This window comes from Panulirus ornatus, chromosome 57 (assembly GCF_036320965.1).
Source record: "Panulirus ornatus isolate Po-2019 chromosome 57, ASM3632096v1, whole genome shotgun sequence".
NCBI classification, from domain to species: Eukaryota; Metazoa; Arthropoda; class Malacostraca; order Decapoda; family Palinuridae; genus Panulirus; species Panulirus ornatus.
The window spans coordinates 1524131-1536323 of NC_092280.1; the positions used below are offsets into that span (position 1 = coordinate 1524131).

Consider the following 12193-nt stretch of genomic DNA (forward strand, 5'->3'; position numbering starts at 1 on the left):
CAGGTGTGTCTCCATAATGAAGTACCAAATCACAGTCATCTTGCCTCATTTTAAGTAATGTCCAGTCATTAGAATAATTAGGTAGTGTGGTCGCAGCGCCAGCCTCGATAAACTCTTGATCTGTTGTGATGACTCACTCCTAACCTACCTCAACCTCACATATAACCTGCTGCTACCATGAAACCTCTAAATAGAGCCACACCTTCACAAATCATTTCCCAATTCAGTTTATCATACGCCCGGTCATAACTATCACGAATATCGCTTGGTTGTATCAGTTAATGATAATTTATGGAAGGATAGGCTGTTATCATCTCAGAGTTTAACATAAGTCGTATGTTTGTTTTGTTATACTTGAAGGTCAAATATTATTGATTTCATCACGCTGTACCTGTATTGTACATGACTTCCAAATGGATTTGAATAAATCGATTAATCTATCAATATTATTTTGAGTGTTGCCTTTCGTACGTTTTCTTTCAGTGGATAAGTAATCTGTGAGGTGGTGGTGATAAGGCGCATAAATTGTTTGGTATTAACCTGTTTAGTATATCCAGTCACTATCAGCTTTAAGTGTCACTTGTTACACTGCATTTGAAGATTAATATTTCGGATTAACATAGATATCATTTTCAGCAGAGTATTGTCTTAATTTTGTAATAGTAGCGGTCATTTTCAGTTAAGGAAACTTCACAGAATTCTAGAGCCCAATATTGTTCCTTTCAAAAGCTGGTTCAAAAAACGGCCCGCCGTTTATTCTCGTAAACAAATACTGTATTAGATTCTGTATTGTGTGAAATCGATTATATAACATCCCCGAACTATGTTCATTGTACCTTGCACATATAAAAGGACTCCCGCAGAGATAAGCCTTTTATGGGTTTTTTTTGGACTATCCTTGGTGTGTTGAATATAGTTTTTCTTTATCAGTATCAAATGTCTGCAAATACCTTTATCTGTATCAAATGTCTGCATTACCTTTATCAGTAATGCAGACATATACCTTGTATATTACCATCTCAATGTGGATTTTGCACAATGTCCACATATACATTTACAGGCTGTCCAAATCTTATGCGACTTGACAGAAGCTTAATACTGGACACACACACACACACACACACACACACACACACACACACACATGTTTACGTAATAAAACATATATCATGTACTTGTTCAAAAGCAGCAAATATGTAAGGTAGTTGAACGTGGATTACTATTAGTACCTTATCAGTATAATGAAAAACATGACTGTAGGTATCATTATTATTAGTGTTATCATTATTACCATTGTTGTTTTTCCTTCTCAGATTATAATCTTTACCGAAACTGTTTACAAAATTGTAGATGGTAAAAGACCAGAGCACCTTTTCATTTTTTTCTGGCAGTAATGTTCACGTCATATTTTGTTATTGCAATCGTGAAATTACACTCATATATTTAAGCCCTTTCTCCACGTAGGCCAACTTTATTACTGTTTAGGTAGGTTCAGAAATTTAAATAACCCGGGCAAAGACGTAGAGTGTTTAGGGGTAATGTAGAAACTAGTACGGATTGTATTTCACAGTATGACAAGACGAGGAGGTCCTGTCCATTGTGTACTGATTTGAAATTGATTTTTTGATAATATGTCATATTTCATAAGCAGATCATTAATGATTACTGGTTATAATGTCTCTTTTTTCATATAAATGTATTGTTCCTTCTTTCTTCCTCATTGAAGTATTTTCGCATCTGCCACGCAACATCGGCTAATCGGAGGTGGTGGACGGATGTATTACTTCACCAGGCTGGATATTTCTGAATTATCCACTTTTCATTAACGAGGAGCGATATGGAGGACGCTAAGGAGGAACCAAGGACGGAGGTAGTGGATTCATTCATAAAAAGTGGGCTGTTGCATGTAAATAGTGTTTGTTTTGATGAGAACTACAGTGACGTCTAGTTTTGTTTACGTGGACATGAGCGAACTGTCAAGTTGTCTGCACCGGCCAATGAATATTCCTTTATTTAGCTTTTCATGCTGGTTTTTGGGCTTTTCTTTTAATTAATCATGGCAAGGTTTAGGCTTGGGGTAGTAAACAGACTTTGGCACGTTAGATATGTTTGTGAACCGAGCTGGAGAGTTTTGAGTGGGTGGGAACCGCGAGAGCTAAGGGGGAGGTGGAGGCAAAGGGCCAACTAAACTCTTGAACATTTCAGTAGATGAATCACAAGATTCTTAAAAAGATTAAGAATGCGCAGATAGCCCAGTTTGATTTCACATCTAATTAGTTGTGGATATCTATTGAAATTGTTTTGTAGAGGAAGAAAAAGTGGGAAGTATGATTTGTATTTAGTCTTTTTAAATAAGGTAATAGTGGTGAGGTTTATGTAGATCATGGAACTTATTTATTTACTTTACTTATATTTAAGAGAAGCACTTATCAAAAATCAACAGAACCTCTGTAAAGTTACCTAACCTCTAGCAAATAGATTTTTCTGAATTTGAATATTCATTTGCAGTCGAATTATATTTCACCTGTGATTGAACATTATGCCAGCTTCCTAAAACTATTAACTTATGAGACAAAACAAGTGGGTGTTTGCATTACTGCTCAGCCTCCACACAAGCAGTCGTTCTCAGTGGTCTCCAGCATCAGACCACATTAACATTGGTACATTACAAGATATTTCTACCGTAGATATCAGCTGTTAGTTGAGGTTTTCATAGGTTCTGTCGATTCTTTTTGTTTCTCTTACTTTTACATTAATTGATGCTACATATTCTCAGATCATAAGTATGTTAGCTGAGACATCATGGGCAACTGAGGTGACCTTATTAATGCTATCATTAACACACACACATACACACACACACTCGTATATATATGTATATATAATATTCTTGAGTCTTGGACAATCGCATGTTTACCAGATGGCGTCCTAGCTACGTCTCTTCATTGTATATCAACTGACTTATATTTCTCTCTTGTGTCTCCCCTGATGATGTGATTATTACACGAAAGTGCACTTGGGAACTTATCGTGTTTCATTTTCCTCATGGACTCTTAAGAATTTACTTGATCACGCACAAAATATATGTATATGTAGATAGAGAGAGAGAGAGAGAGAGAGAGAGAGAGAGAGAGAGGAAAGATTAACAGGGAGGATATATGTGTTAGAGGTAGAGGGAACGAGGAGAAGCGGGAGACCAACTTGGAGGTGGAAGGATTGAGTGAAAAAGATTTTGAATGATCGGGGCCTGAACATACAGAAGGGTGAAGTGTGCGCAAGAAATAGAGTGAATTGGAACGATGTGGTATACCGTGATTGACATACTGTCAATGGATTGAACCAGGGCATGTGGAGTGCTGGGGTAAACCATGGAAAGTTTTGTCGAGCCTGAATGTGGAATGGGAGCTGTGGTTTTGGTGCATTACACAGGACAGCCAGAGACTGAGTATTAACAAATGTGGCATTTTTTGTCTTTTCCTAGTGCTACCTCACACATGGGGGGGGAGGGGGTGTGCTATTTCATTTGTGGAGGGGTGGTAACGGGAATGGATGAAGGCAGCAAGTATGAGTATATGTTCATGTATATGATGGGTGATTTGAATGCAAAGGTGAGTAATGTGGCAGTTGAGGGAATAATTGGTATGCATGGGGTGTTCAGTGTTATAAATGGAAATGGTGAAGAGCTTGTACGTTTGTGTGCTGATAAAGGACTGGTGATTGGGAATACCTGGTTTAAAAAGCGAGATATACATAAGTATACGTATGTAAGTAGGAGAGATGGCCAGAGAGCGTTATTGGATTACATGTTAATTGACAGGCACGCGAGAGAGAGACTTTTGGATATTAATGTGCTGAGAGCTGCAACTGGAGGGATGTCTGATCATTATCTTGTGGAGGCTAAGGTGAAGATTTGTATGGGTTTTCAGAAAAGAAGAGTGAATGTTAGGGTGAAGAGGGTGGTGAGAGTAAGTGAGCTTGGGAAGGAGACTTGTGTGAGGAAGTACCAGGAGAGACTGAGTACAGAATGGAAAAAGGTGAGAACAATGGAAGTAAGGGGAGTGGGGGAGGAATGGGCTGTATTTAGGGAATCAGTGATGGATTGCGCAAAAGATGCTTGTGGCATGAGAAGAGTGGGAGGTGGGTTGATTAGAAAGGGTAGTGAGTTTTGGGATGAAGAAGTAAGATTATTAGTGAAAGAGAAGAGAGAGGCATTTAGACGATTTTTGCAGGGAAAAAATGCAATTGAGTGGGAGATGTATAAAAGAAAGAGACAGGAGGTCTAGAGAAGGGTACAAGAGGTGAAAAAGAGGGCAAATGAGAGTTGGGGTGAGAGAATATCATTAAATTTTAGGGAGAATAAAAAGATGTTCTGGAAGGAGGTAAATAAAGTGCGTAAGACAAGGGAGCAAATGGGAACTTTCAGTGAAGGGTGTAAATGGGGAGGTGATAACAAGTAGTGGTGATGTGAGAAGGAGATGGAGTGAGTATTTTGAAGGTTTGTTGAATGTGTTTGATGATAGAGTGGCAGATATAGGGTGTTTTGGTCGAGGTGGTGTGCAAAGTGAGAGGGTTAGGGAAAATGATTTGGAAAAGTTTTTATCGAGGATGTAAGGCATGTGTACGTGTAGGAAAAGAGGAAAGTGATTGGTTCTCAGTGAATGTAGGTTTGTGGCAGGGTGTGTGATGTCTCCATGGTTGTTTAATTTGTTTATGGATGGGGTTGTTAGGGAGGTAAATGCAAGAGTTTTGGAAAGAGGGGCAAGTATGAAGTCTGTTGGGGATGAGAGAGCTTGGGAAGTGAGTCAGTTGTTGTTCACTGATGATACAGCGCTGGTGGCTGATTCATGTGAGAAACTGCAGAAGCTGGTGACTGAGTTTGGTAAAGTGTGTGGAAGAAGAAAGTTAAGAGTAAATGTGAATAAGAGCAAGGTTATTAGGTACAGTAGGGTTGAGGGTCAAGTCAATTGGGAGGTGAGTTTGAATGGAGAAAAACTGGAGGAAGTGAAGTGTTTTAGATATCTGGGAGTGGATCTGGCAGCGGATGGAACCATGGAAGCGGAAGTGGATCATAGGGTGGGGGAGGGGGCGAAAATTCTGGGGGCCTTGAAGAATGTGTGGAAGTCGAGAACATTATCTCGGAAAGCAAAAATGGGTATGTTTGAAGGAATAGTGGTTCCAACAATGTTGTGTGGTTGCGAGGCGTGGGCTATGGATAGAGTTGTGCGCAGGAGGATGGATGTGCTGGAAATGAGATGTTTGAGGACAATGTGTGGTGTGAGGTGGTTTGATCGAGTGAGTAACGTAAGGGTAAGAGAGATGTGTGGAAATAAAAAGAGCGTGGTTGAGAGAGCAGAAGAGGGTGTTTTGAAGTGGTTTGGGCACATGGAGAGAATGAGTGAGGAAAGATTGACCAAGAGGATATATGTGTCCGAGGTGGAGGGAACGAGGAGATGAGGGAGACCAAATTGGAGGTGGAAAGATGGAGTGAAAAAGATTTTGTGTGATCGGGGCCTGAACATGCAGGAGGGTGAAAGGAGGGCAAGGAATAGAGTGAATTGGAGCGATGTGGTATACCGGGGTTGACAAACAGAGAAGAGGTAGTAAAAGCTTTGCGGAAGATGAAAGCCGGCAAGGCAGCAGGTTTGGATGGTATTGCAGTGGAATTTATTAAAAAAGGGGGTGACTGTATTATTGATTGGTTGGTAAGGTTATTTAATGTATGTATGACTCATGGTGAGGTGCCTGAGGATTGGCGGAATGCGTGCATAGTGCCATTGTACAAAGGCAAAGGGGATAAGAGTGAGTGCTCAAATTTCAGAGGTATAAGTTTGTTGAGTATTCCTGGTAAATTATATGGGAGGGTATTGATTGAGAGGGTGAAGGCATGTACAGAGCATCAGATTGGTGAAGAGCAGTGTGATTTCAAAAGTGGTAGAGGATATGTGGATCAGGTGTTTGCTTTGAAGAATGTATGTGAGAAATACTTAGAAAAGCAAATGGATTTGTGTGTAGCATTTATGGATCTGGAGAAGGCATATGATAGAGTTGATAGAGATGCTCTGTGGAAGTTATTAAGAATATATGGTGTGGGAGGCAAGTTGTTAGAAGCAGTGAAAAGTTTTTATCGAGGATGTAAGGCATGTGTACGTGTAGGAAGAGAGGAAAGTGATTGGTTCTCAGTGAATGTAGGGTTGCGGCAGGGGTGTGTGATGTCTCCATGGTTGTTTAATTTGTTTATGGATGGGGTTGTTAGGGAGGTGAATGCAAGAGTTTTGGAAAGAGGGGCAAAAATGAATTCTGTTGTGGATGAGAGAGCTTGGGAAGTGAGTCAGTTGTTGTTCGCTGATGATACAGCACTGGTGGCTGATTCATGTGAGAAACTGCAGAAGCTGGTGACTGAGTTTGGTAAAGTGTGTGAAAGAAGAAAGTAAAGAGTAAATGTGAATAAGAACAAGGTTATTAGGTACAGTAGGGTTGAGGGTCAAGTCAATTGGGAGGTAAGTTTGAATGGAGAAAAACTGGAGGAAGTAAAGTGTTTTAGATATCTGGGAGTGGATCTGGCAGCGGATGGAACCATGGAAGCGGAAGTGGATCATAGGGTGGGGGAGGGGGCGAAAATCCTGGGAGCCTTGAAGAATGTGTGGAAGTCGAGAACATTATCTCGGAAAGCAAAAATGGCTATGTTTGAAGGAATAGTGGTTCCAACAATGTTGTATGGTTGTGAGGCGTGGGCTATGGATAGAGTTGTGCGCAGGAGGATGGATGTGCTGGAAATGAGATGTTTGAGGACAATGTGTGGTGTGAGGTGGTTTGATCGAGTAAGTAACGTAAGGGTAAGAGAGATGTGTGGAAATAAAAAGAGCGTGGTTGAGAGAGCAGAAGAGGGTGTTTTGAAATGGTTTGGGCACATGGAGAGAATGAGTGAGGAAAGATTGACCAAGAGGATATATGTGTCGGAGGTGGAGGGAACGAGGAGAAGTGGGAGACCAAATTGGAGGTGGAAAGATGGAGTGAAAAAGATTTTGTGTGATCGGGGCCTGAACATGCAGGAGGGTGAAAGGAGGGCAAGGAATAGAGTGAATTGGATCGATGTGGTATACCAGGGTTGACATGCTGTCAGTGGATTGAATCAGGGCATGTGAAGCGTCTGGGGTAAACCATGGAAAGCTGTGTAGGTATGTATATTTGCGTGTGTGGACGTGTATGTATATACATGTGTATGGGGGTGGGTTGGGCCATTTCTTTCGTCTGTCTCCTTGCGCTACCTCGCAAACGCGGGAGACAGCGACAAAAAAATATATATATATATATATATCTGTGTATGATCCCTGGGGATAGGGGATTAAGAGTACTTCCCACGTATTCCCTGCGTGTCGTAGAAGGCGACTAAAAGGGGAGGGAGCGGGGGGCTGGAAATCCTCCCCTCTCGGTTTTTTTTTAATTTTCCAAAAGAAGGAACAGAGAATTGGGCCAGGTGAGGGTATTCCCTCAAAGGCCCAGTCCTCTGTTCTTAACGCTACCTCGCTAATGCGGGAAATGGCGAATAGTTTGAAAGAAAAAGAAGAAATATCTGTGTATGTATACGTATGTATACATTGAAATGTATATGTATGTATATGTGCATGTGCGGGCATTTATGTATATACATGTGTGTGTCGGTGGGTTGGGCCATTCTTTCGTCTGTTTCCTTGTGCTACCTCGCTAATGTGGGAGATGGTGATTAAGTATAATAAGAATAAATTATTTTTTTCCCATACTATTTGCCATTTCCTGCATTAGCAAGGTAGTGTTAAGAACAGAGGACTGAGCCTTTGAGGGAATATTCTCACTTGCCCCCTTCTCTGTTCCTTCTTTTGGAAAATCAAAAATGAGAGGGGAGGATATACAGCCACCCACTCCCTCCCCTTTTAGTTGCCTGCTACGACATGCAAGGAATACTTATGAAGTATTCTTTCTCCCCATCCCCAGGGATAAATGAAAAATATATATGTGTGTGTGTGTGTGTGTGTATGCATACAATAGACACATAAATGGTTGAAATTCTTGTACAAATGGAGTAGGAAATCTTTAAGAAAGATAATGGAGACATCAGATTTCTACTCAAGAGACAAATTAATGGAAAAGTTCTTTATTACCAGATCACCCACATCTGCCTTGGCATCCTTAAATGATTAACACCAGCACAACAAAACTAAATTATCTTGAATACTCTGCAGCTCTGTATATTCAGTAGCACAACCGCCTCACATTCAAGTGTCTTGATAATCATCCACCAACCTTCACACAGAAATGAAAAAAAAGCTCTTCACCCACTTCAGCCATATTTAATCACAGATCCTCTACCACCAGCAAACTGATAGATACCCTTTTACAAAATGTATCAACACTTTTAGAGAAACACTGAACAACTGTCCCTCCAACAAATTCTTACACCCCATCTCTTTGGACACACACCCAGCTGAAACTACACTTTGGAGACAATCACGAGTAACAGTTTCTCATCCATGCAGTAGACATTAACCATCTCCTCAAGAATACCAACATCACTTCTACTTATCACAGGACCACTTATTCTTTAGATTAAACTTCTACACTGAAGACACTAAACACCTGCTTCTTAACTACCCTGCACTTCTGGACTGTGGTCCCAGCAAGAGGATATGGCTGATTTCTTGAGCACTGGAAGAGCTCCATAGAAGGGGTTGTGGGCAGGACGGTAAGATAGAGCGATATAGTAGTTCAGTACTCACAGTGCTTGACGATTAAGCCTTAGGGTATGGGTTCATGTCTGCAGGTGCTTACCTTTAAAGTGCATATCAGTTCATCCAGCTGCACATAAACAGCTGGTCTGTGTGATTGGGAATCTGGGTAGATAGTTGTGATTCCAGCTACAGTGCTTCTTTGTGGTCTCTTGGCCATAAGATGGACATGCCTAAATCTTGCCAGCCCCATGTGGGTTGATAGTTTTGTTTGGAGTCATTACAACTGATGCCACTGTATTTTCTCAGGTAATCAGTCTTTTCAGAAGTTATCCACATCTGATGGAGAGACTATTTTAAAGGAGCAGTCTAATATGTATGTCTATGAAATGAGCAGGCGAAATATCTACATAGTTTTGATTTTCATTGCTTTACATCAACAGGAATCGACACTTGTAAGTGAACAGGAATCTTTAGAAATGGCAGAAGTAGCAACAGAAAGCAATAATGAAGAAGAGGTACCAGCAAAGGCTGAGGTAGAGGTGCCTGAAGTGCCAGAGGTAGAAGGAGTGAAGACACCAGACGCACAAGAGTGAGTACCTTCCAATCATTTTATTGTTTTTCTAGTGAACAGAATATTTAATACAATCAGAGTAAGGTACTTGAAGTATTATGCTTCAAATTTAGCATATATCATTGTAGGTATAAATGTAAGCATAACCATTTGTTGATTGATTTAATTCCTTCAGATTCTTATTGTCATTGGTAAGATGGGCCTCAATTGGGCAGCTGCCTTACCTGTGATGAGTATAATGGTCCTCCCTCAGCTGGACATTTAGTTATTTAGTTTTATTATTAAGATTTTAAACAGCCTTAAGACCCCTTTTATGGAGCTTTTGCTGCTTCAAGGCTGTGGTCCAATCAAGAACAAGGAAATAATGGACTCTTTGGAGGTGAAAAGTACTGTTTTGTGTATTGACAATGATGACTTTTCTTTCACAATCACCTGCAAGTGGAGTATGGAAACACCGATTAGAATTATATACATGTATATATTTTTTTGAGCACTCCCCGCTTGACTCCTATTTCCCCTTTTGAAAATTGAAATACAAGGAGGGGAGAGTTTCCATTCCCCCACTCCTGCCCCCTTTAGTCGCCTTCTATGTCTCATGGGGAATACGTGGGAAGTATTCTTTCTCCCCTATCCTTGAAATGTTTGAGGACAGTATGTGGTGTGAGGTGGTTTGATTGAGTAAGTAATGAAAGGGTAAGAGAGGTTTTTGGAAATAAAAAGAGTGTGGTTGAGAGAGCAAAAGAGGGTGTGTTGAAATGGCTTGGACATATGGAGAGAATGAGTGAAGAAAGAATGAACAAGAGGATATATGTGTTCGAGGTGGAGGGAACAAGAAGAAGGAGACCAAATTGGAGGTGGAAGGATGGAGTGAAAAAGATTTTGAGTGATTGGGGCCTGAACATACAAGAGGATGAGAGAGGTGCAAGAAATAGAGTGAATTGGAATGATGTGGTTTACTGGGGTCGACGTGCTGTCAGTGGACTGAACCAGGGCATGTGAAACATCTGGAGTAAACCATGGAAAGATCTGTGGGGCCTAGTTGTAGATAGGGAGCTGTGGTTTCGGTGCATTACACATGACAGCTAGAGACCGGGTGTAAATGAATGTGGCCTTTTTTGTCTATTTTCCTGGCACTACCTTGCTGAAGCAGGAGGTAGCAATGCTGTTTCTTGTGGGACGGGATAGCGACAGGAATGGATGAAGACAAGCAAGCATGCATATGTACGTATGCATATATATATATGTCTGTGTATGTGTATGTATATGTGTATATGTTATGTATATGTATGTATGTGTATGCGCATGTGTGGATGTTTATGTATATGTGTGTATATGAGTGGATGGGCTATTCTTTGTCTGTGTCCTGGCGCTACCTTACTGAAGCAGGAGACAGCGATCTTGTCTCTGCTACTCATTGTGGTGCAACCTTGAAGCTGCAGGAGCCGTATGAATTGGGTCCTGGGATATTGTAATTAAAGATTATAAAAGACTCATTTATAGTTTTGTTCACTTAAAGTATTGTTTCATAATGGAAACAATATTTGTAGTATTATTTGCTTTTACTTATTCCTTATAAGTTTTTCAGTTACTGCCATATTTTCTTAACAGACCGGTTGTGGAAGAAACTGTGACAGAGGAAGTAGAGAAAGAGCAGGGGGAAATAACAGAACCACAGGAGGAAGAGACAAAGGATGATCAAGTGCAGGTAGACCAAGAGGAACCTGCACAAGCAAACCATGAGCAAGAAGTTGAACAAGACAAGGACAAAGATAAAGTAGTGAAAGAAGAGGAACAACTGGAAGAGAAAAATGAGGAAGAGAAGCAACAAGGTGGTGCAAGAGAGGAAGAGGAAGAGGAAGAGGAGGAGGATGTGTTTGGATCTTTATCTGTTTTTGCCTCAGAGATGTTTGGGACTTTGGGCTCCCCAGCCGAGCCTCTTCAGCCTGATGAGAGGAGCCCAAGGCCCCTTGCACTTAATGGCATGGACACTGTGAATACCATGAGGCTGCTACAGGTAAATTAGTTTATGTAACACTACTATTTATTGATGAGTTAGGGGTGGTACCCTTTATATAGAGTGGGATGGAATTAAGAAAGTAAAGAATGGAGTATGAGATTTCATTCTCAGCCTCTTATAGAAAGTGATTTTAAATTTTAGGACTATAGTATTTTCTCAGATTTTTTTTATTGCTATTTATGTTGGAGGCTCCAGTAGCAGACAGAAGTCCACATGAAGGCTGGGTATGAATTGAAATATAAAGAGGATTATAAAGGTAAAAAGAGGAGGGAAGGAAAAGTATTTACAAATTTTGGTGGAAGTGAATTTTTTTTTTTAATTTGGATTTTCCCAGTTGATTTGAAATTTTGATATAATAGCTGTTTCTCATTATCCAGGACCTGATGACATATGATGAGGAGGAACCTGATGTGACATACGGTCTTGGTCCTATAGATTCTCATGGGCGCTTAGCAGTAGTATCACATCTCCTAGCTGCTTTAGTGACTACACTCGACCCACAGCATCTGCGACGGCTGGCAACTCGAGTCATGTCTGATTCTTGTCTGTGGGTTTCCAGACTCTTCAGGTGAGCTTTTGGTAAAGTATGAATTTTTGAGGATGAGTTGGTCATCCCTCTTAGGTTTTACTGATTCATTGTGGTACCAACAACTGGGTAGACATAACTCTAGGTTGTTGTCCCTGTTTCCACCTTCATAAAAGAATTATAAACCTGTCACAGGATGGAGTTTTTTAGTAACAGCCTCCATTTTTCCAGTGATCATATTAATGCAGTATTATCACAACAGTTTATTTAAGAAGTAGCCATAAAACCATTGGAAATATTCTAACATCCATACTCCTTTTTATGTACCCTTTTGTTTAGCTGAATACCCTTATAAAACTCTATACTATTTTCATATA

General features: G+C 40.5%; 1 protein-coding gene across 1 annotated transcript in view; it reads left to right on the top strand.

The window, feature by feature from the left end:
- The first annotated feature begins 1711 nt into the window (after positions 1-1711).
- LOC139766094 (pyridoxal-dependent decarboxylase domain-containing protein 1) overlaps positions 1712-12193 on the top strand; it is a 53107-nt gene continuing 42625 nt past the window's right edge. Inside the window, exons 1-4 of the mRNA XM_071694247.1 lie at positions 1712-1870; positions 9143-9291; positions 10882-11287; positions 11668-11858. Of these exons, the coding sequence (XP_071550348.1) occupies positions 1838-1870; positions 9143-9291; positions 10882-11287; positions 11668-11858 (779 nt within the window). The 5' untranslated portion in view covers positions 1712-1837. The remainder of the gene's footprint in view (positions 1871-9142; positions 9292-10881; positions 11288-11667; positions 11859-12193) is intronic.